General features: G+C 42.6%; 1 protein-coding gene and 1 pseudogene across 1 annotated transcript; one reads left to right on the top strand and one right to left on the bottom strand.

Moving 5' to 3' along the window:
• Positions 1-23,864, bottom strand: part of LOC136542745 (protein argonaute 12-like) — a 249,583-nt pseudogene that overhangs the window by 188,067 nt on the left and 37,652 nt on the right.
• Positions 6,639-10,015, top strand: LOC136542976 (protein argonaute 12-like). The gene is made up of 14 exons (XM_066535593.1): positions 6,639-6,706; positions 6,790-6,861; positions 7,086-7,208; positions 7,284-7,455; positions 7,566-7,687; positions 7,776-7,838; positions 8,148-8,290; positions 8,356-8,418; positions 8,492-8,555; positions 8,646-8,781; positions 8,894-8,967; positions 9,226-9,320; positions 9,545-9,576; positions 9,705-10,015. Exons 1-14 carry the CDS (start codon positions 6,659-6,661, stop codon positions 9,878-9,880), a joined length of 1,383 nt encoding a protein of 460 aa, XP_066391690.1. The 5' UTR covers positions 6,639-6,658; the 3' UTR covers positions 9,881-10,015.

A 23,864-nucleotide genomic window follows, 5' to 3' on the forward strand; every position in this document is an offset into this window, starting at 1 on the left:
ATTCAGAGATTTTTCATCTGAGGTCATTTAGTGTCTCATTTGAGCAAGTTTGACCAAGTTAAATTTGGTCAAATAAAAAAACAACACTTTGACTCTAGTATTATGAACTCTAAATGACTTTAAATTGAAAAGTTTTGAATACCAAGTTTGTTAAAATCATCAAGATCTACAATTGTTGTTTTGGTCAACTTTCCATTTGAGATAGTTTGTATGGTTCAAATTTGTGATTTTTAAATTTCGACGCCTATAAACTAGTTTTCGGAACCCTAGATTGTCTCCAATTGAAAAGTTTTGAATACCAAGTTTGTTCAGCTCTTCAAGGTATACAATCCTTATATAGGCCATTTTTCATTTGAGAAAGTTTGAATAAAATGTAGTTCAAATTTCACAAGTGTGTGACATAGTTTTAGAAAGTATGAGATTCAAAAATTTGTGACTAGTGTTTGATAAAACTTTCTCAAATGGGAAAATGAGCTATGTAACAATTGTAGATCTTGCTGAGATGATCAAACTTGGTATTCAGAGATTTTTCATCTGAGGTCATTTAGTGTCTCATTTGAGCAAGTTTGACCAAGTTAAATTTGGTCAAATGAAAAAACAACACATTGACTCTAGTATTATGAACTATAAATGACTTCAAATTGAAAAGTTTTGAATACCAAGTTTGTTAAAATCATCAAGATCTACAATTGTTGGTTTGGTCAACTTTCCATTTGAGATAGTTTGTATGGTTCAAATTTGTGATTTTTAAATTTCGACGCCTACAAACTAGTTTTCGGAACCCTAGATTGTCTCCAATTGAAAAGTTTTGAATACCAAGTTTGTTCAGCTCTTCAAGGTATACAATCCTTATATAGGTCATTTTTCATTTGAGAAAGTTTGAATAAAATGTAGTTCAAATTTCACAAGTGTGTGACATAGTTTTAGAAAGTCTATGAGATTCAAAAAATTGTGACTAGTGTTTGATAAAACTTTCTCAAATGGGAAAATGAGCTATGTAACAATTGTAGATCTTGCTGAGATGATAAAACTTGGTATTCAGAGATTTTTCATGTGAGGTCATTTAGTGTCTCATTTGAGCAGCTCATCAAGATCTATAATCCTTAATGAAAAAACAACACTTTGACGGGCTGCAAAAATTTTAGGCCTTTAGTCCCGTCCCAGGCCAGGAACCAGGACTAAAGGGTGGGCGGAATTGCCCGCCCAAAAATACCTTTAGTCCCGGCTTATAACACCAGCCGAGACTAAAGATCCTTTAGTCCCGGCTGGTAAGCCGAGCCGGGACTAAAGGGTTAGACCTTTAGTCCCGGTTCGGCTTACCAGCTGGGACTAAAGGATCTTTAGTCCCGGTTGGTGTTACAAGCCGGGACTAAAGGGTCCTGGCCTATATATATCGAACGGTTCCTCTGTTCATCTTCTACGTTTCGATCTACAATGTCGATCTCGTCGTCTCTGCTGCGCCCGTGCCGCCGTCGTCGTCTACCCCTGCCCGGCCTCGATCTCGTCGTCTCTGCCGTGCCCGCACTACCGTCGTCGTCGAGCCCCGCCTGGCCTTGATCTCGTCGTCTCTGTCGCGCCCGCGCCGCCGTCGTCGTCGAGCCCCGCCCGGCCTTGATCTCGTCGTCTCTGCCGCGCCCGCGCCGCCGTCGTCGTCGAGCCCCGCCCGACGGCCGTCGAGTCTCCGCCGTACGTCGTCCTTGCGCGGCTCTGCTCGGCCCCGTGGCCGGCCAGCACACCCAGCCGCCATGGCCATCCATAGCCTGTTGCTAGCTATATAGCGCTCGGCCATATTTTTTTAGATACTTTTTTAGATAGTTTTTTTAGATAGTTTTTTGAGGTAGTGTTTGATATATATGTTAGATTAAAATATATTAAAATTTAAATAGTAGTTTATTCCTAGTTTTTTAGATAGTTTTTGATATATGTTAATTAGATTTAAATGTATTAAAATTTAATTAGTACTTTATTTAGATAGTTTTTTTAGATAGTTTTTTATTATAGTTTTTGATATATTTAGTAATTATTATTCTATCTCTCTCTCTATATGTGTTAGATTTAATTTTGATTTAGTAATTCTATCTATGTATATATGTGTTATTATATTTAATTGGATTTAGTAATTCTATATGTGTTATCACATGTACTTATGTTATGTGCCATAGTAATTCTATCTATGTGTTATCTTGAAGATACAAATGGCTGCTCCGGATGATAACTTGAATGATGACATAATGGCGAATATTATCAACGCCGGCACCAATGTGGATGTAGATGACACAAGTCAGTACTTTGCTGATTATGAGGATATCCTGAATATGCCGGTGGTTGAAGATCAACAAATTATCGCGCAAGAAAATACTGGTGAGGTATATTCGATTATCTATCATCTCTTATAGATGCATGCGTACGTATATTTGTTGTTAATCGTTGTGTTTCTACTCATGTAGCCGGTCTCTGGATCTACATCAACCACCGGCAAGAGTAGGAAAGTCCGAGGGCCAAAAAAGCCATTAGAGGGCCGTTTCATAATATCAGAATTTGACACCGACACCGGCAAACCATTGGGACCACATGCTCAGACATATGTCAATCAATGTGAGTTCATTGTAAGGGATAGGATCCCAGTTAGTGCTCGTGAATGGAAGCAGAAGATATCCACTCCTAATGTTAGTTTTGTATCTGATCGTGACAAGAACCTAGCATGGAGAGATATCACTCAGCATTTTACATTACAAGCAGATGATGCTTTGAAGGAGCTAGTGAGGGATTGGACAATAAAGAAGATGGCAACATTGTTCTAGAGTTGGAAGAAGACATTGTATAAAAAGTTTATCTTGAAGAATGAAACACCGAATTTCAATGCTAAGGCGTTTGTCAAGTTGGAGTTCCATTGGGATGACTTCGTACAATACAAGATATCTCAAGAGAGTAAGGAACGTGTGATGAGGAATCAGCAGAATGCCCGACAGAAGCAATACCATCATCGCATGGGATCAGGTGGTTATAGGAGTGCTATTCCCAAGTGGTAGAACCTAGAAGCAGAGATTACTGCCAATGGAATCATACCTGAAACAATAGAGAAGAACTGGCCTCAACGCGAGAAGAATTGGATCTACGCTCATGGGGGAAGCCTAGACCCAGACACTGACAAGCTAATTTTTGGCCAAAAAATTGAGAGAGCAACACAGAGACTAGCTCATGCTAGGGAAGAAGCTGATAGTGGTGTTTTCAAGCCCAATAGAGAAAAGGATGAATTGACATATGCCCTAGAGAATCCCGAACACGGTGGTCGAACAAGAGGCTATGGGCGGTTCTGTGGCTACAAGCATTCCCAGCAGACAGGGATACTTACAGAAGCTGCTAGAGAAAGAAGGATGAGGAGGCAGACCGAATCCGTGTATTGGAGCAATTTGTTAATGAGTCACGACAAGCATTTCTTGAATCACGTGAACAAGAAAAATCTCTTGAGTCAAGAATACAGGAGGAGATCAAGAGGCAAGTGCAGCTAGCAATGAGTCAAATGCAATCGCAATCAACGTCGAGAGTCACCATTAGCCCCGTTGGTCAGATGAAAAGCAGTTGTGCTTCCACGGAGCTGCCAGTTATTCAAGGTGACGCTGGGTTGCGCTTCCCTGTTGATGACATTACCGAGCCTCTAACAACATGTGAGCTGCACATTCTAGATGGTAATAATGCATCAATCATGGTGGTTGTCGGGGTTGTATCTCCAATAGACAGAACGAAGACACCAAGAATCCATGGGTCAGTTATTCAACCTGGATATGCTAGCATCTCGGTTGATAGAGTGCTCAAAGGTTACAGCAATGTTCCTCTTGACATTGAAGGCGGTGATGGGGAGAAGACACTAGGAGAAGCAGAGAAGACATTTATTCAATGGTGCAAACGCTTCATCATCATTCCTGGGGCGCCACCGCTTCCCCTACCTCACCCTAGGTACGAATGAAAGTGAATGAAATATTATTTTTCCATTAATTTTATATTGGCCTAAAAAATAATTGACCCACAACTTATTTTTGTAGCAGGGTCTCCCCCCAGCCTAGCCCAATCATTCATTCCCCATCTCATCACAGCGTCGTGGGGGGCGAGACGACTTCATCCCCACGGCGATCTCCAACTCCTACACTGGCCCCATCACCTCCACAACGATCTCCAACTCCTACATCGGCCCCACTGCCTCCACAACGATCTCCAACGCCTCCATGCCGGACTCCAACACTGGCCTCATCGCCTCCACGCTGGTCTCCAACACCGCCCCCACCCCCTCCACAGCGACGCACTACAAAGACGTCTAAGGTCCCGGCGGCAAAGAAGACCCCAAAAAAAGAGTTATTTCTCAAGAAATACCTCCTAAAAAGACTGATGAGCAAATAGCAGCTGAAGAAGACAAAAAAAGTGAAAGATTTTTTTATAGATATCCAAAAGCAGAGACAAGCGAAGCTTAAGGAGAAGTCGTACTTTTACATACCACGGGATCAGCTGAGGCAGAAGGTCGAAGCTCACAAGAAAAAGATGCTTGAAGTTCGTAAGCCTCCGCCACTATCAGACTATGACCGCTCCCTCGTGAAGTCACATGATGCACATAAGAAAAGGAAAATAGCATCAGGGAATGATGTCCCACAGCTCGGACAACAGAAGCAACCAATGCAAAATTTTATTGTTGCTAATGAATATGGTTCCAACATAGAAGTCTATCGACCAGACAACTCTGGAGAAGTATCGGTTCAAGACCTTAATGCTTTTTTTGAACAAACTGGTTTAACCTTGGATCAAGTGACGGGCAAAGGGATCAAGTGACGGGCAAAGCTCCAATCCAGAACCTGGAAGTTGATACCTGAAAGACTTATAAATTTGGCAAAAGTTTGTACAACCCTGTGGCTCTGAATGAATTGGGTACGCAAATGTACTTGCTCAACAAGTGGTACATGCAGGCGTGTGGCAGGGGTGAGCAGTGGATCTTTATCAGATTTAGAGACCATCATTACTTCCGTGGCGATGACATCTTACATATTAGTTTCGAAGAATTGCATCAACTATACCACTTGGACGCTCTGGACAAATCAATCATTAGCTCCTTTTGTTTGTAAGTGATTCTTACTTTTATTTAATAAACTCACTTCCATGCGTACGTGTATATAATTATCCTCACATGTAACTTATATTTATATACAGATTCCAGATGTCAGAGCTCCAAAGAATACAAGACACCAGTGTTGGCTTCATTGATCCTTATATCGTATTCAAAACCGATATTATTGTCAAGGAGCACTGGATATCTGAAGCACAGACGAATATCATGAAGTTCTTCGTGAAGCAGCACGATAAGACAACAATACTTTTCCCGTACAACTTTGAGTAAGTGTTAATAATAATGTAGTCTACACATTTTATGTAATATCAATATAACTTATATGCATGTACGTGTGTGTATAAACCAATGCAGGTTTCACTGGATACTCATTGTCATTGAGTTAAACTCAAGTCAGTTAGTAATCTTGGACTCATTGAGAAAAGAGCGAGCACTATACCAAGATATGATAGACATTATCCAGGGGTAATTTTGATATCTCGCGCACAACTATTATTGAATAGACTTTGCCATAATTTATTAACGATTGTACATTATTGGTCGCACAGGGTCAACACCGCAAGGATTGCAAGGCACCACTTAATGTAGTTGAAATACCAGTAAGTTGTACTATATATACTTCCTCACGTGTTTAATTACTATATCGTACTTCAATTTACGTGTGAGATGATGAGAATAATCTTCTTCTCGTACAGTGGTGTTTGCGGCAGGAACCAGGTAATAACTTATGTAGATACTACGTTTGTGAATTTATCACTGCATACATAAGAAGAACTCCTGAAGATGTCCTCAGAGTACGTATATATTAATTTTTTATTTATTTTTAAATGAATATATATATATATGTATTAATACTTTTCCTTTTATTTCAAATGCAAGACTGAATGGTTGAAACGAAGGGTCATGCAAAAAGACTATCTGAAAGCAGTTCAAGAGTCAATAGCAGGATATCTTCTAGAAAAAGTACTAAATCCCAACGGCGAGTTCTACTTTGATCTAAGGAACTAATGATGTAAATTAAATGTTTATTGATATCGTTATTTTCGAGAACAAGATTATGAAAGTGTTGTATATATACATATATATCTATAATATATATAGTCTCATACTTTATTCGAATATAATAATGCTTGAGATGAGAATTAGATGTAATTATATGCGTGCGTGTATTTATATTAGCAGCGTAGAATACGTACATAAAAACATATTATATATTAAACAAATATGTGTAACTGAACTGAAAACAAATTAAACAAAAAAAAGAAAAAGAAAAGGAACCTTTAGTCCCGGTTGGGGTTACCAACCGGGACTAAATGGTGCGGCCAGGTTTGCTAGGCTGGAGGGCATTTAGTCCCGGTTGGTAACACCAACCGGTAGTCCCGGCTCGATGACCCGGGACTGAAGGTTCCACCTTTAGTCTCGGGATCGTTGTCCCGGCGTGGTAACCGGGACTAAAGGCCGTTACCGCCCGGGACAAAGTCCATTCTGTAGTAGTGATTCCATAAGAACAACTCTGACGACTCTTATGCAAAAGAATTTGGCCTTAAGGTGATGAACCAACTTACGTTGGTTTATGCTCGAGTGCTCCCAGCTCCAAGGGTAAATGTGTTTCTTATTTTTGAGTATGAAAGAACGTCGTTTTTTTAGTTGCCATCTACTAACAATCAACCCATATTTTTTAGCTTAAATACCATGACTCTGGAAAAGAGAAGGTTTGCAACCCTTCCATCGGACAATGGAACATGATTAACAAGGTATCATGTCTTGTTCTTCTAATCTCCATGTCTTTCCTTCACATAATTTTGTGTTATCATTCATGTTACTCGGTTTAGTTGATTATTTGGTTGGTAAAACTTGTCTAGTCCCTAATTATGTCAACAAATGAAATAATTATGTATAACTGCAACGGATCTATTAGTATTAGATTTGTAATCTATATTTATGTATCTTATCTTGGAATATTTGGTGACATTTTCAGAGAATGGTTAATGGAGGATCTATCAAATATTGGGCATGTATAACTTTCGCCTCTTGTATGCATCCAAATGATATTGGGATGTTTTGCGAGCATCTTGTCGGCATGTGCAATAACATTGGCATGGTAAGTCTACCTCTAGATGGCACTTCTCACACCATCAAATATGGTAGTTAAAAGTATTTTACATTTTTTTTGTAGCAAATGAGTACCAGACCGTGTGTAGAAATCAAGAAAGCACACCAAGACAATTTAGAAGCTGAAATCAGGGGTATCCATTTGCGTTCTGCACAAGTGCTTGCTCAACAAGGTCTAACAGATCAACAACTTGAGTTACTCATCATAATTTTGCCTGATATGAGTGGTTTTTACGGTAAGTTGTTTAAATGGATCTTCAAGCTGATCGAAGATTCTTTGACCTTTTTAATTAATCCTTTTTTCCAAATTAAAGTTCTAATTGCTTGAATTTTACCTGATATGTAGGAAGGATAAAACGACTTTGTGAAACTGAGCTTGGTTTAATCACTCAGTGTTGTGCACCTAAGAATGTAAGGAAAGGAGGAAATCAGTATCTTGAGAATCTTTCCTTGAAAATCAATGTAAAGGTAGGACGAACCTTTTTTAAGTGCTAGGTTACTGTCCACTTTAAAATCAGGTTGAAAGAATAGTGACAGCATTGCATTTTGCAATTAGGTTGGTGGGAGGAACACAGTGCTTGACGATGCTTTAAACCGGAGAATACCATCTATTGCAGCAGTATGTGTTCTCTCTGAGTTTCACTTTTTTCTTAGTCTTAGTCTTAGCTTTTAGTTTTCATTTGGACAGACACGCCGCTAATTGAATGCATTTGTTTGTGGTTGTAGAATCTTGTTCTTAGTTTATTCTGTTTCAAAGTTACCTCCTTTTTAAATATTCTTCGTGGACACATCTTAGTAACATGAGTTTTAAATGAAAAATGCATGGCATTTCCATATATACTTGTGCTACTAATTCTTCCAAACTTCCGCAGCCAATGATGTATGCTGTGTTCGGGATTTAAATATTTTATAATTCATATCCATTTAGGTCATTGCATCCATGGACTGGCCACAAGTTACAAAGTACAAATGCTTGGTATCTTCACAAGGTCATAGGGTTGAAATTATAAATGGTCTTTATACAGAAGTGATAGATCCACAGAAGGGCACTGTTAGAGGTGGAATGATTAGGTTAGTTGAGACAAATTATTACTTTGTTTTTTTTTTATCGGAGTACTGACATTTATGTATTGCAGAGATTTGCTCGTGTCATTCCACAAGTCAACTGGCTACAAGCCTTCGAGGATTATATTCTACCGGTTTGTAGAGATAATTTCATAATTTTACTTATCTTTGTTTGATACTGATATAGCAGATCCTCCATTTTTGTAGTGATGGTGTTAGTGAGGGGCAGTTCAGCCAAGTCTTGCTTTATGAAATGGATGCAATTCGGAAGGTCTTTTCCTGTTTAACCCGCTTTAGCCATTTCCATTTCTGGCATTTAATGGCTACTTGACATGCATGTTGTTTGTGATAATTCTGCCAGGCATGTGCAAGTTTACAGGAGGGGTACCAACCAAGAGTGACATTCGTTGTTGTGCAAAAGCGGCATCATACCCGCCTGTTTCCTGAAAATCATCGTGCACGAGACCAGACAGACAGGAGTGGAAACATCCTGCCTGGTATGCAAGTCGCATAGCTAGGCAGCAGTTCATATTGATATGCATGATTATTTTTAGGTATCGATTCTTGTTTTGAACCTACTTTGAAGTTTCAATTAAACTCTGTCCTCAGGAACTGTTGTTGATACCAAGATCTGCCACCCCAGCGAGTTCGATTTTTACCTCTGTAGCCATTCTGGTATTCAGGTATACTGCATATATGAATTGTGTTTATCAGTCTAGTCCTTACTACCAGCTTGTTCGGCAGGCCGTAAACGATCATGGATTACTTACTGTTGGCTGGTTTGGTGTGAGAGAAAAATACTGTTCTGGCTGAAAATTTACGATCGTTTACGACCAAGCGAACAGGCTACGTATTGTCGTTTTATTAATTTTACTTATGATTCTCCTCAATTATTATGTTGATAATGATTCCGTAGTAATTTATTTTTCCGCCTTGGACAGGGAACAAGCCGCCCAGCACATTATCATGTTCTTATGGACGAAAATGGTTTCAGTGCTGATGCACTGCAAACCTTGACTGATAATCTTTGCTACACGTAAGCTTCACCCCGTTCGCTGGTCTGAATCTTGGCTGAAACTGGTGGGAAAACACTGTTCTGGCTGAATTGTTGTGAGAGAAAAACACTGTTCCGGCTGAAAAACCAAGCCGAACAAGCGGAATATGGGGTAAGCCGAACAGGGATAACTCTCAATTTGAATAAATTGTACCATTTTACCTGGGGTTGACCTTTTCATCATATTGATGTCTTCTTGCTCACAGCTATGCCCGGTGCACTCGTTCAGTCTCTATAGGTGAGCACTAATACAGTTATATAAACTATTTTACAGATTACACGAACTGTTTGTTCATCGGTCAAATCTGTCTTGATTTTCATGTATTTTCTTTTGCATAAAATTTGTCCTTTTGGTATTTGTAACAGTTCCTCCGGCATACTATGCGCACCCGGGTGCCTTCCGTGCCCGTTACTACATTGAGGACGACAATTCTGATCAGGGCTCATCAACGGGGGCAACTCGGACGTTTGATCAATCTGTCCCAGTGAAGCAACTCCCCAAGGTCAAGGAGTACGTTCAGCAGTTCATGTTCTATTGCTAAAGCTGGAGAGTAGTTCCCGAAAAGATTGCATGCAACATTTTTTTGGATCGTTCGATGATGTCGTAACTGTAAACTCACTCTTTTGTCGGTTTCATTCCATCATGCTTAATTGCTTCTACACTGAAGCCTTTTGCGATTCTGAAATGGTTCTGGTTGCTGGACTAAATGTCTAGAGCAATACAACCATGTGTTTTATGCAGTTTCAACATATGAATTTTTTTGCACCATAGGATTAAGATCCAACAGCCTCCACCATTCTTCTACCTCCAGCCTCCACAGATCACAGATCACAATTTTTTTCTATGGAAGGACAAATCACAGATCCGTCGCCGCTGCCGCCGTCGCCGCCACCGCCACCGCCACTGCCGGTGCGGACGCGAAGCAGGGCAACCCGGACCTGATCGGCACGGGCGCTCTGGAGCGCGCGTCCATCGAGCAGTGGCTGCAGACGGAGGCGCAGAGCTTCGACTCGCCCAGCGCCGAGATGGTCTACAGCCTCGCCATCCTGCCGCCCACCCTGCCCAGGCAGCAGAATGACAACAACGGCAACGACACCGGCAGCGGGTTCAACGCTAGGGACGTCGCCGTGGGCAGCAACACCGACGCGTCCAGCGGCAAGCGCGGTGTGGCCAGGTCGCAGCAGCCGCCGGCGAGCCAGAGCCAGGTGAGCCCGCAGAAGGAGGAGGAGATGCTGAAGCTGTTCGAGCAGAGGAAGAAGGACCTGGAGAAGCTGCTGGACATCTACGAGCAGCGGCTGGAGGAGGCAAAAAAATCTATGTGTTTTTTTTTTTTGCTAAAACATACGTGTGTTATATATCATTTCTGTATATATAGGCCTGTTTGGTTGAATGACAGTGGCCTGGAAGCTGCCTTGAGTCTCGTTTGGATGGCATTTGTTTGCATGCACGCCAGGCAACGCTTCACTTCAAGGCCTACGCGAGCAAAATAGTATGCCTGGGTGCTGCCTGTTGGCGTGCAATCAAGTGTGGTGTGATAATTTTCTACTAGTAATTAATTAAAGAGTTATCCATTAAGGTACTATGCTATTTTTCTAATGTTCTTTGAGTTGGATGGTAGCTTTCACCGAGTTGGTTACTTGGTTAGTTGGGTCAGTGAGCGAAGAGTTATATAGAGTTATTGTTGGCCGATCATAACTCTAAAATTTGTGGGTAATGTGGTGTGGCACTCCCTCGTTGCGTGGTCTTTTGGTTTGTTTCTATAAAAAAAAAAACTAGAACTGTGCTTGTTTTTTTCGTTTCTAATATAAATAGTGGTAAAGCTTTTTGTCATCCCTTCTAATTAAATTGCTGCTTATGTTTAAAAGGTCCAGAAGTTGAAATGCTAAAGTTCCTCTAAAATGATTTGAAGTTCAGCCCGTACCAAAAAATCAGCCTTTGAAACAAGAGAGAAAAAATCCGAAACTCGATCAAACGACTTTCAAATTTTGTGAATGTTTAACCGTAGCTTTCCAAGAACATGGTGAAGGCATTCTCACGGTTATGGGATATCGCCAAAAAGTTTGGGCTTTACCAAGAACATTGAATTTCCTCTATCAAACTAGGAGTTTTTAAAGGACCTTAAAATCAAGGGTTCAGTATGCTCAAGGGAATTCTTCTACCCTCTATTCTAAACTTTAAGCGTTTTGGCTTTTCTAGATACATAGCTTTTGCTCTGTACTTAGATATAAACTGTCTATATACATAATAAAAAAGAATGATGTATCTAGATAAAACAAAATGTCTTATAATTTAGAATGAGAGAGTATCTACCATATGACTATATATATGTTCACCATAGGTCATTACACTAAGATTGAGCACAAGAATCAACCAAAATATCCAACTCAAAGAAATCAAGTATTTCACTAAGGTTGCCAAGAGGTTTTTTTAGAAAAATGAAACCTGAGAGATTTGTTGAGGTTCGAAAGCCATGATATGACCAAGTTCTAAGGACAAAAAAGGCACACACCAAAATTGTGCCAAAAACTCAGCCAAAACAGTTGTAAGGACACGTGAGCCTAGGAGGGAAGGATGGATTGGGTCACTAAAAAATTAATCATATTCCAAGGCCCAACTTGATTTTTAATATAAAAACATGAACTAACTAGTATATTGTGCGCCTTATGTTTTTCTAGAGTGCTCTAGCCTACACAACCCATAAAAGAGTTTTCCAGCCTGAGTCAATCCTATCAAGAGCCTATGCTAATCCTGAGCAGCCGGAAGCATGAAACATCACTACGTTCCTTGTTCTAGAAACATTTGGGTTCGCGTTTCGAAAACATTTGCGTTGTATCGTTCTACATATTCCCACTCCCGTTCCACGTTCTCATTCCCTACCAGGAGCATAGCTGCTAAGTGCTAATCTATGAGAGATAAAGACCACACAAAGACACAGATCAATCATAATGCAAGAACTTTAATGTGGTAACTGGTAAGTAAAGAGCAAGGCAAAAGAGTGAAAACTATTGGAGCCGATGATTTATCTCATGGTTATCAGTTGACAAAACACAACCCTTAGCAGTTGGCGATCACACGCACATAGCACTAGCTCAAATATCTCTTCTTATCAAAGTAGGAGACTTTGGCCGTCAACCAGGCCATCCACGTCGCCCTGAATTCCTTTCGCCATCCGATCTCGCGTTCGAAGGTCCAGATCGCTTGAAGCGGATTCTCGCCTGCAGCCGCTTCTCCTTCTTCTGATTAGCTTCTCTCGCTTCTCCTCTGCTTCTTCTGCTTCTCCTCGAAATCCAGTCAACCAAATATATATACCAACCTCTGCTTCTCCTTCCTGATTCTTCTTCTCACCTCCTCCTCCTCTCTCTCTCTCTTCGCTCTCCCTCCCTCTTTTTCCCGACACGGACAGGGGCCACGGCGACGGGCACGAGCGGCGGTGGCGGCCGTGCTCCTCCTCCTCCGTGTCGTCCCCCTCCTCCTCTCTCCCTCCATCTCCTGCCTCTCACCTCCGTTTCTCTTTCCCCTTCCTCTCTCTCTCCCCTTCCCTCCCGATGCGGCAGCGGGCGACGTGGTCGGCTCCCCACGCTGCGTGCGGCCGGCCCGAAGCGACGCCGCTCCCTCCCCCACACTTATGTGTTGCTTTCATAGTTGTTTTGTCTTCATCGGATTCTTTGCCTTCACTCTTGCCTGTTCTAGGGTTAGGATTTTGGCCAGCTCTAGGTATGAAGAGTTCGTTCTAGGGTTACCTAACTTTAGGTATGAGGAGTTTCCCTGCGATTTTAGCATGCATGATTTCATAGATTCATTCATATGCCCAAACTGTGATGCTTATCTACTTTTTGTGCAGATCCTATGATGGTTGGAAGAAATTATTTTTCTCTTACCTCAAATATAATGCTCTGGTATGCTCTACAAGTCTCATGCCCTTTTGCTCTATTGTCTTATATCTATGTCCTTTGAAATTTGGGTAAAATTGATACTTGAGGCTCGTTGGAAATATGCTCTGGTATGCTCTACAAGTCTCATGCCCTTTTGGTCTATTGTCTTATATCTATGTTCTTTGAAATTTGATAGTCGAGGCTTGTTGGAAATAATTATTTTCCTCTTAGCTCAAATATGATGTGCTCTGTTATGCTGTACGAGTCCCACGTCAGTTTTGGTCTATGTTCTTATATTCATGTTTTTTGAGATTTGGGATAAAATTGATAGTCGAGGGTTTTTGTTTCTCGATTTTTTGGGACAACATCCACATATTGCCACATCAATAAAAAAACTATTAGACATCGTTAAATGAGGGGGTTTATTCTAATACAAATGACTTTGTGTGCTCCTATATATAATGTTTAGTTCTTTTCCGATCGCAGTTAAAAGTCTAAAATATCTTATGCTAACTAGATGACACGTTGTGCCTTATTCCTTTTAAATTTATCCCAGTGCTTATATTTCCTACTCTCTTTATTTATGCTGGTAGCTAAATATCTATTGGAGCAACTACATCAAACCACTCTAACACTGCATCCATGGTTCTATGTTGCCTCTTAACTCATGTACACACCTATATATAATGTTTCCTTCATTTTATGGTGGCAGCTAAAAGTCTAAAATATCTTAGGCTAAATAAATTACACACCATGCCTTGTGTCTTTTTAGCCTATCCCGATGCTCATGTATTCTGCTCTCTTCATTTATGTTTGGCTGGTAATGTATTATAGCTGACACTTTATTTTTGGCTATGAGCAGGCTGCCATCGCACTATATTTTCCTTATGGAAAATGTATAGATTCATTGATGTGCATTTTAGTATAATTATCATGGTGTCCTCCTGTGCATGAAAGTTGCCCGTGCCGCCGTTTGTGTTGCTGCAAGGGCAGCAGGAATGACGAGTACGTTAGCCACCCAACACAAATTGCTCTTAGTTGGCAAGAAGTTCAACAGAGAGTTTATCTCTGACCTTTCTGCAGCAACATTAAGTCCACCACTGCACCACAACGTTGTTTCCTCTTCTGAAACTGTTAAGGTAGCAACTAGATACTTTACTTTGTATTATGCAGTTCTTTAAGTGCTTCAAGCAAGATTGCTCAGAATTTTATGTTTCATCTTGCTGCAAATATTAGATGATGTCATGTGTTCATCTATTAAAGTGTATGGGAATTCATTTATTAAAGTGTATGTCAGTTCATCTACTAAAGTGTATGCCTTCTCAGTGTTTTTCTTTTAAAAAAAACTCCACTCCAAATGCATGCTGCAATGGTCTATCTGTGCTATTCCTTTTCTTCCTAAATTGATTATCTGCATCTTTTTTGGCTGTAGCTTCCATTTCATAGATCGCTGAGAAAACAAGGTTGGGTTAATAGTAGAGGCTCCTTTGCATCTTTACATGTAATAATCCTTAGTGATAAAGATGATTATCTCCTTTGGTTCATTATATTAAGATTTTAGGCATCCACATACTTTTTAGTTTGCTCCCATAGTCTAACCACTTGGTGGTTTTATCAGGCCTACGTCCCAGAAACACATTGAGGTTGTTGCGCATGGTGTTAGCCTAAGCTATATTCCGAGAGGCATCTTCGTAAGCCTTCATATCGTTATCTCGATTCTTCCTATGCTTGTGGCCTGCAGCAGAGCAGCTGTGCCTTTTTTTATATATGTATGCAAAATTGTACCACTATTAAATGCAGTCTATATTATAGCACACCATGCCTGATCAAATGTAGCTTGAATTTCACATATCCTGCTTTTTTTAATTTCCTGATGCTGCCACCCGACTACTGTCACATATTATGGTCGCTATTTTAAGCACACATGTCAGTCATATAGGTCGCTATTTAAGCACACCATGTCAGGTCATATATAGGTTTAGTTTCACAGATCCTGCCTTTTTCTAATCTTCTGACAGTGCCACCGACTTTGTAAGAACAATTATGAGATTTTAGCAAATTGACAAGTTTTAAATGTCACTGACAATTGAGAGCCACAAACTGATTCCAATAATTCAGGATAAACATTAATGTTCAATAGATCTTTGAATATTGTTGTATTGTTTGTTTGAACATAGTCCCATTTACATAATCTCTTCTTATACTTATATATGTTCAGAGTTCTTTAAACTTGGTGAAATAATAAATTATACATTGGTGGTGCATATAATTGTAGAGCTGGGACATGAACAATCCATAGATGCAGAGCTGTATTTATTAACAAGATAATGTCTAGCATGCCTAAGAAGCCTGTTACTCTTCTATGGTTGCCTGCTACGATTTTGACTTGGACTATTTTTTTCCAACACTTCAGGAGTAGGAAGGCCAACTTAGAGCAGCAGTAAAGTATGGGGAAGGTCAAAGCCACAGTGCTTTATCAGTGTTGATAAATAGTTTTGCAATTAGATTTCCTAAACAAATAGCCCTTCAAATTCTAACAGGACTACTTCTAATTTTGGTACTTATATAGCTTTACTAAAATTATTTGATGGCCAGGATCACGGGTACCTAGAGATTAGAGGCAACCAGAATCTCTTCTTAGCCATCTGATAGAAGTGCTTCCTTTACGAGACCGTGCACAAAATTTTGGTGATAGTTCTGGTATGTATATTTTCTTGTATATCTAAACTATCCTAATGAAACTCTCCTTTTGAGTTTTGGCATCTATGGATTGTCCATTTTCATGTGCCATAGACCAAACTCCTATTGTGCTAGGATTAGTGCTTATCCTCAATCGCTAAAATCTCAGTCCATTTGCATTTGAGATGTGTTCCTGTAAAAGTTTCTCGTATGTTTGGCTCTTTGCTATATTAATTGGAGATATGTCCCATAAAAGTTTCTTATATGTTTTAACTCTTTGGTTGTTGCATTGGAGATGTATTTCAGAAAATCACATCTAATTACTATTTGTATTTGCATGGTAGTTATCCCAAACATTCGTAGGCATTTGTTCCGGTTCTACAAGTAGTTACATAATTATAACTGATTTATTATTATGATATTAGAAGAGGTCCATGTTCTATTGTATTGCTCGTTTGGCTTAAAAACCTCTTAAAAAAGAGGCTCATTGACTAGCATGGTTCGTTCTGATTGTTTGACATAATCTACAGATTCAGGCACTATTTCTCTCAAACGACGGACCATACACCACATCGTCTTCTGGACAGAAACAATCCTCAGGATACGTCATCTGACAAGCAATAGAGATAACAATCATGCACTCGCCTTCCTTTTCATAACACCTTGGAACACAAATATCAGCTATAAATAGATAAAAACATAGACATCTATTTATGTGGGAACGCTTTCTGTACATACAAATGAATCAAAAAAATACTTCCGGTTCCAACCACCTAGGATTCCCATAAACGTCTCTCAACCACAGCCTGTAATTTATCCATAAGGTTCATGCCTAGTGAATCCATGACATGAAATGCTTCGCAAATTTAAGAGTTCTTGTTTGAATATTACAAGATTAAAATAGCCTTAAATTTAAAACATTGCCTTATTACTTCTCTTTATATCATCCCTACTTGCCAGCACAGCCACCTCACATGCAAACTTCTCAAATGCCTTTGATTTTGCAGCAAGCAGCAGCCATGGACACATACTAATATCCCAATGGCCCATTTGGCTGCAACCAATTGATCTCACTTCCGACGATGACTTCAACATGCAGATCATGCAGGAAGAAGAAGATGCAAGACTAGGTATGCCTCAACATCACAGATCCTTTGTTTTTATAAACTTTTATTTACATTTGTTCCTTATTGGTTCTAACCCCTGCTCCCTCCACATACCTCGCCACACATGTACATTCAGTCCCAGAAAATTTAGTTGATTACGACTGCCTCCCGGCAGACTAGGGTGACCATGAAAATGACGCGGCTCTATCTGATTCAGCAGGTACAGCTAAAATAGATATAAATAATAGATCAGCTAAACACTTCATAAGCCCAACACTCTATACCTCTTCTTCACTCACTACTGGAGACGGCCTCTTTGCCGAGGGCCTGAGGCCCTCGGCAAAGGCACATTAACCCTCGGCAAAGACTTTGCTGAGGGCGGCCCTCGGCAAAGAGCTCTCGGGGAATTTTGAGTCGGCGAAGAGGGTCTTTGCCGAGGGCCCTTTATCTGGCACTCGGCAAAGCCTTTGCCGAGGGCTAGAGTGACACTCGGCAAAGAAAAGCAGCCGTCACGGCGCCGCCGCCTGGGACGGAGTCTTTGCCGAGGGCCGTCTCCGGGGGCCCTCGGCAAAGAATTATTCTTTTGTTTTTTTGAAAAATCTTTGCCGAGGGCCTCCAACCATGGCCCTCGGCAAAGAAATGTTGCAGAATTTTTCCAAAAAAACTTTGCCGAGGGCAATGGGACGGCCCTCGGCAAAGAATTATTCTTTTTAAAAAAAATCTTTGCCGAGGGCTTCCCCGCAGGCCCTCGGCAAAGAATTTTTTTTAAAAAAAAAGTCTTTGCCGAGGGCCTCCAACCATGGCCCTCGGCAAAGAAATGTTCCAGAATTTTTCCAATGAATCTTTGCCGAGGGCAATGGGACGGCCCTTGGCAAAGGACCCTTCTTTGCCGAGGGCCTTGGTCATTGCCCTCGGCAAAGAGGCAGAAATTTAATTTTTTTTGCATTCCATCGACACAAGCATTTCATATATATATCAACCATCACATATATATATCACACATAACCCATTTTCTCACAATATATCACAACCATAATTGTGAACCACAAATCATAATTGTCGACACGGGACCCACAGGATACCCCGCAAGGGAGAGAGAAGGTCTAGTCCGACTAGGATTCTTCCCATGTAATCTTAGTAGTAGAACTATTAAGTAATCCTACTAGGAAATCTCATTGTAAACCGACCAGGACTCTTGCCTCCTGACTATATAAAGGAGGACAGGGCTCCTGAGAGAGGAGGACGACAATTGGACAACACAACATATCACAATCAATCCAACGCAAAGGCTAACGCCGACTGGACGTAGGGTTATTACTCGATCTACGATCGAGGGCCTGAACCAGGATAAATCGACTGTCTCTTGCGTTAACCATCGAGTTCAGCATACGCCGAAGCCTGAACATACTGCCCCGGGTACCCCCGTGGCAGGCTATCGGTGGTGAAACATCGACAATAATATAATACAACGACAAGTCACATGTTCATCATCATTCACATGTTTATTACGACAAGTTCATGAAATCCAAGCACAAGTCAGAACCATAAACCACAAATATTACAATAAAGTCCAACCACATCACCTAGCACTAGTCCTCATCAAGGTAGCCTATGAGACGGTGGTGAAAGAAAGGCGGGATCACCCGGTGATGCACTACCGAGATGATTGGAACCCACAGACGGAGGCTGCACAAAGGAGCAGAGATTGCATGTGTGGAACTTAGAGTTGCATCTAGTAATCTAGGAATACAAAAAGATTAGACTCAATTGAAAATTTCGACAGCACCTCCCCTGCACGGGGAGGTTTCCAAAACCTGCAAGAAACAACGGCACGAACGCCGACATTCACAGCGGCACAAACGCTGACATCCACAATGGCACGAACACTGACATCCACAATGGCACGAAGGCCGACATACATGCAAAGCACAAGCGAAAAGTGAACTTTCATACTTATAGGAGTAGCTGCAGGAGTAGGTGGAGGAGCTGAAAACTGCATAGGTACACCCGATGCTTGCCCAAGACTTTGCATGATCACCATCATCTCTGCCATCTGCTTCTGCACGGCCTCGAACGTGACCTGCTAGGCCTGCAGCTGTGCGGTCAGTTCTGCGTTCTGCTCTTGACTTTGCCTTTTTGTTTCTTGCAGCTCGGCCTACAATATTTCACTCCAATGTATCAGTAATGCAAATCTAATTTAGGTGTGTAAATATCAACGTACGACGAGTAAAACAGGAATTACCTGGAGTGCATAGACCTACTGTAGTGCTGGAGAAGGCCGTGTGCTTATGGGCTGGCTGGAGCTCGTGCTCCGTGCTCAGATAGCGTCGAGGGAGGGAACAATGGTGGAGTCGATGGCGTCATCTGCAATCCACAGCTGCCCATGCTTCTTGCCTCCTCCGAGCCTCATGATCGTCTCTGCATCAATGGGCTCAGTGCGCACATTGTAATCTTCCCCATAGATCTTCCATACCGAGGACGTGTACTCTTGGACTTTAGTGTACACGTTCGGGTCGAAGTACACCTGGGGCGGGGCAGCCGGGTCGAAGGAGACAGAGGACGACACCCTGCCCATGTGGGACATAGCCCACATAGAGAACTCAAGACCTCCTCGCCCAGGTGTGCAGCCTCCTGCGAGAAAGACGGGAAGATGGTGAGAAATCAAGCAGAATTGAGCATCAAAATAAATGAAAGAAATCACTTATGTATGCTTGTTTGTATCCGGGGAGGCTGCGACTGCCTTGATGGTGAGTTGGACCTTGACTCATCAGACGCTGTTCCCGCTGCCTCTCGTGCATGTCAATAAAGTCCTATGATAACCACTTGTCCATGATCATAGCCCAGCACTCGGGATACGATCGACACCATCAGGGAATCACCTACAAGTCATCGAGTATTTGACATATAAGAAGATGAAATTGAACCTACTTAATATCAAAACAAATCATTATGAATGTTATTCACCTACCTCAAGGTACTGGTCCTGGGTCAGCACAATCAGTCTTGCTTGAGGCTTGGGGAGGGACTGCTTAAGTACCGACCTGTAGTAGTCTATATGGGCTTGGACGCGCCCATGGTGGTGCATCTCGGTGACGTACTTCCTACAAGCTGCGGCAGTCGCTAGGTCCACTCTAGCCTTAACGTTGTCCTTAGACTTGTTAGTGTCCATGAGAGTTCCCCAAAGTGCCTCGGCGATATTCTTTTCAGTGTGCATTACATCAATATTATGTGGTAGAAGAAGGTCATCAAAATAGGGGAGCCTCGTCAAGCCGGACTTATGAGTCCACATATGTTCCTCACCATATCCCACAAAACCACCTTCTTCATTGGGCACGAGAGCATCTATCTGAGCACAAACCTCGGCACCAGTCCTCAAGTGCGGTTTAGGGTCTGTCACTTTGACACATTTCGTAAAGCTCTTGATGTCTTCTCTTAATTCATGGTCTAGAGGGAGGAACTGACGATGCTGGTTGAACGACGAATACTTGCCACCCTTCTTCAACCAAATGAACCTCACAGCTTCCTTGCATATTGGGCATGGGAACTTCCCGTGAACACACCAGGCGGCAAATAATCTATATGCCAGGAAGTCATGCAGGGAGTAGTGGTACCAAACGTGCATTTCGAAGCTTGTCTTTATAGCTCGGTCGTATGTCCATACCCCCTTCTCCCAAGCGTGTATCAAATCATCAATCATAGGCTCCATGAACACACCCATATTACTCCCCGGGTGTCCAAAAATTATCAACGACAAGAATACGTTATGCCGTTGAAAGGAGATGCCAGGAGGGAGATTGAGGGGGATAACAAAAACGGGCCAGCATGTGTATAGGGCAGCCATCATTCCATAAGGATTGAACCCATCTGTTGCCAGCACGACACGTACATTACGGGCCTCAGCTGCTTTGTCACGATGTTTATCATTGAAGTACGTCCATGCTTCAGCATCAGACGGATGTACCATCTTCCCAGGATTGTACCGTTTGTCATCTTTGTGCCATGTCATCTGTTTCGCGGATTCCTCGATCATGAATAGCCGTTGAATCCTCAGTAGGAAAGGAAGGTGCCGTAGCACTCTCGCTGGAATCGGAAGCTGCTTTTTCTGACCATCACTAGAGTCTACCTCCAGGTACCTGGAGGATTTACACTTCGGACAGTAATTTGCGTCCTTGTGTTCTTTCCTAAATAGAACGCACCCCTTCGAACAAACATGTATCTTGTCATACGGCATCTTAAGCATACGAAGGAGTTTCTCTGCCTCGTACAAGTTCGTCGGCAAAGTGTGCTTCTCCGGTAGCATGGTGCCAAACACGGCCAACATCTTATCGAAGCCTTCTTGACTCAGGTTTAACTTGGCCTTCAACCCCATTACACGTCCAACCGCATCCAACTGAGAAATTGTTGTACGCTCGTGAAGGGGTTTCTGTGCCGAGTGCAACATTTTGTAGAAGTCCTTTGTGGATTCCTCCATCTCCTCCTTCTCACATCGTTCAGCGAAGTGAGCTTGGTGGGTGTCATCTAGCATGTCTGCTACCCCGGCATCATCATCAAAAGCCTCGAGGCGGGCTCTCACCACCTCCGCTCTTATACGATATGCTTCACCATGGTAGATCCACTGCTGGTAGCCAGATATATAACCATTGAACACAAGATGTCTACCCATGGTCTTCTCGTCTACCTTTCTCCTATTGTCACATTTGCTGCAGGGACACCAAACTAGAGAATGTCCTCCTGCTCCTAGGCCAAATGCATGTTTCAAGAAACGATCTGTCCCCTTCACCCATTCATAGTCGTAGTCACTCCCACTTCTCCAGCCCGTGTACATCCACTAACGGTCCTCCATCCTTTAACATTTACATTACAGAGTATTGTGACCATCAATTGCATCTACGCGGTGTTCTTAATGTCTAATAGGTGAGGATAGGTCCTAATCCCACCCGCAGATGCGTAGATGAGGTCAGTTTCTAGGCTCCGCTCCTCTCCGAGATAGAATTTTGGCAGCACCTCCCCGCTGTTCTCCCGATACACGTCCTGCAAGGGAGAATGTGTATCCGGAGAACAACAGGGAGGTGATGCCGAAACTCTGTCTCGGACCGGAGCGGACCATGGAAACTAACCCATCTACGCATCCGCGGGCTTTCCAAAAAATGTGGACAATCCAAAACAGATACGGTCGCAGATATGTAAAGATCCGCATACCTACGATCGTATCTCTTTCGGACGGGAGACACCTAACTGGGTTACGCGTGGGCTACGACAGACATGCAGAAAAAGAGGTTATTTATACCTAGGGTGTCGGTGAAGTCAGGCTAGCGGGGGCAGTGGCGAGTCGACGCAGTGGCGAGGCGACGCAGTGCAGGCAGAACCGCGACGTCGACGAAGACGATCGGGGTCCTTCGGGTCCCCTCACCTCCAGGTACCTGGAGGATTTACACTTCGGACAGTAATTTGCGTCCTTGTGTTCTTTCCTAAATAGAACGCACCCCTTCGAACAAACATGTATCTTGTCATACGGCATCTTAAGCATACGAAGGAGTTTCTCTGCCTCGTACAAGTTCGTCGGCAAAGTGTGCTTCTCCGGTAGCATGGTGCCAAACACGGCCAACATCTTATCGAAGCCTTCTTGACTCAGGTTTAACTTGGCCTTCAACCCCATTACACGTCCAACCGCATCCAACTGAGAAATTGTTGTACGCTCGTGAAGGGGTTTCTGTGCCGAGTGCAACATTTTGTAGAAGTCCTTTGTGGATTCCTCCATCTCCTCCTTCTCACATCGTTCAGCGAAGTGAGCTTGGTGGGTGTCATCTAGCATGTCTGCTACCCCGGCATCATCATCAAAAGCCTCGAGGCGGGCTCTCACCACCTCCGCTCTTATACGATATGCTTCACCATGGTAGATCCACTGCTGGTAGCCAGATATATAACCATTGAACACAAGATGTCTACCCATGGTCTTCTCGTCTACCTTTCTCCTATTGTCACATTTGCTGCAGGGACACCAAACTAGAGAATGTCCTCCTGCTCCTAGGCCAAATGCATGTTTCAAGAAACGATCTGTCCCCTTCACCCATTCATAGTCGTAGTCACTCCCACTTCTCCAGCCCGTGTACATCCACTAACGGTCCTCCATCCTTTAACATTTACATTACAGAGTATTGTGACCATCAATTGCATCTACGCGGTGTTCTTAATGTCTAATAGGTGAGGATAGGTCCTAATCCCACCCGCAGATGCGTAGATGAGGTCAGTTTCTAGGCTCCGCTCCTCTCCGAGATAGAATTTTGGCAGCACCTCCCCGCTGTTCTCCCGATACACGTCCTGCAAGGGAGAATGTGTATCCGGAGAACAACAGGGAGGTGATGCCGAAACTCTGTCTCGGACCGGAGCGGACCATGGAAACTAACCCATCTACGCATCCGCGGGCTTTCCAAAAAATGTGGACAATCCAAAACAGATACGGTCGCAGATATGTAAAGATCCGCATACCTACGATCGTATCTCTTTCGGACGGGAGACACCTAACTGGGTTACGCGTGGGCTACGACAGACATGCAGAAAAAGAGGTTATTTATACCTAGGGTGTCGGTGAAGTCAGGCTAGCGGGGCAGTGGCGAGTCGACGCAGTGGCGAGGCGACGCAGTGCAGGCAGAACCGCGACGTCGACGAAGACGATCGGGGTCCTTCGGGTCCCCTCCGACATGCTCTTCTCCTGCATAAAAAGGCAATAGGTTATTGTTTGTTCAAAATTTCGACAGCACCTCCCCTGCACGGGGAGGTTTCCAAAACCTGCAAAAAAATGATAGGATGGCCGACATTCACAACGGCATGAAGGTCGACAACCACAACAGCACGAAGGCCCTCATATCAA

This window comes from Miscanthus floridulus, chromosome 1, assembly GCF_019320115.1.
Source record: "Miscanthus floridulus cultivar M001 chromosome 1, ASM1932011v1, whole genome shotgun sequence".
Taxonomy (NCBI): Eukaryota; Viridiplantae; Streptophyta; class Magnoliopsida; order Poales; family Poaceae; genus Miscanthus; species Miscanthus floridulus.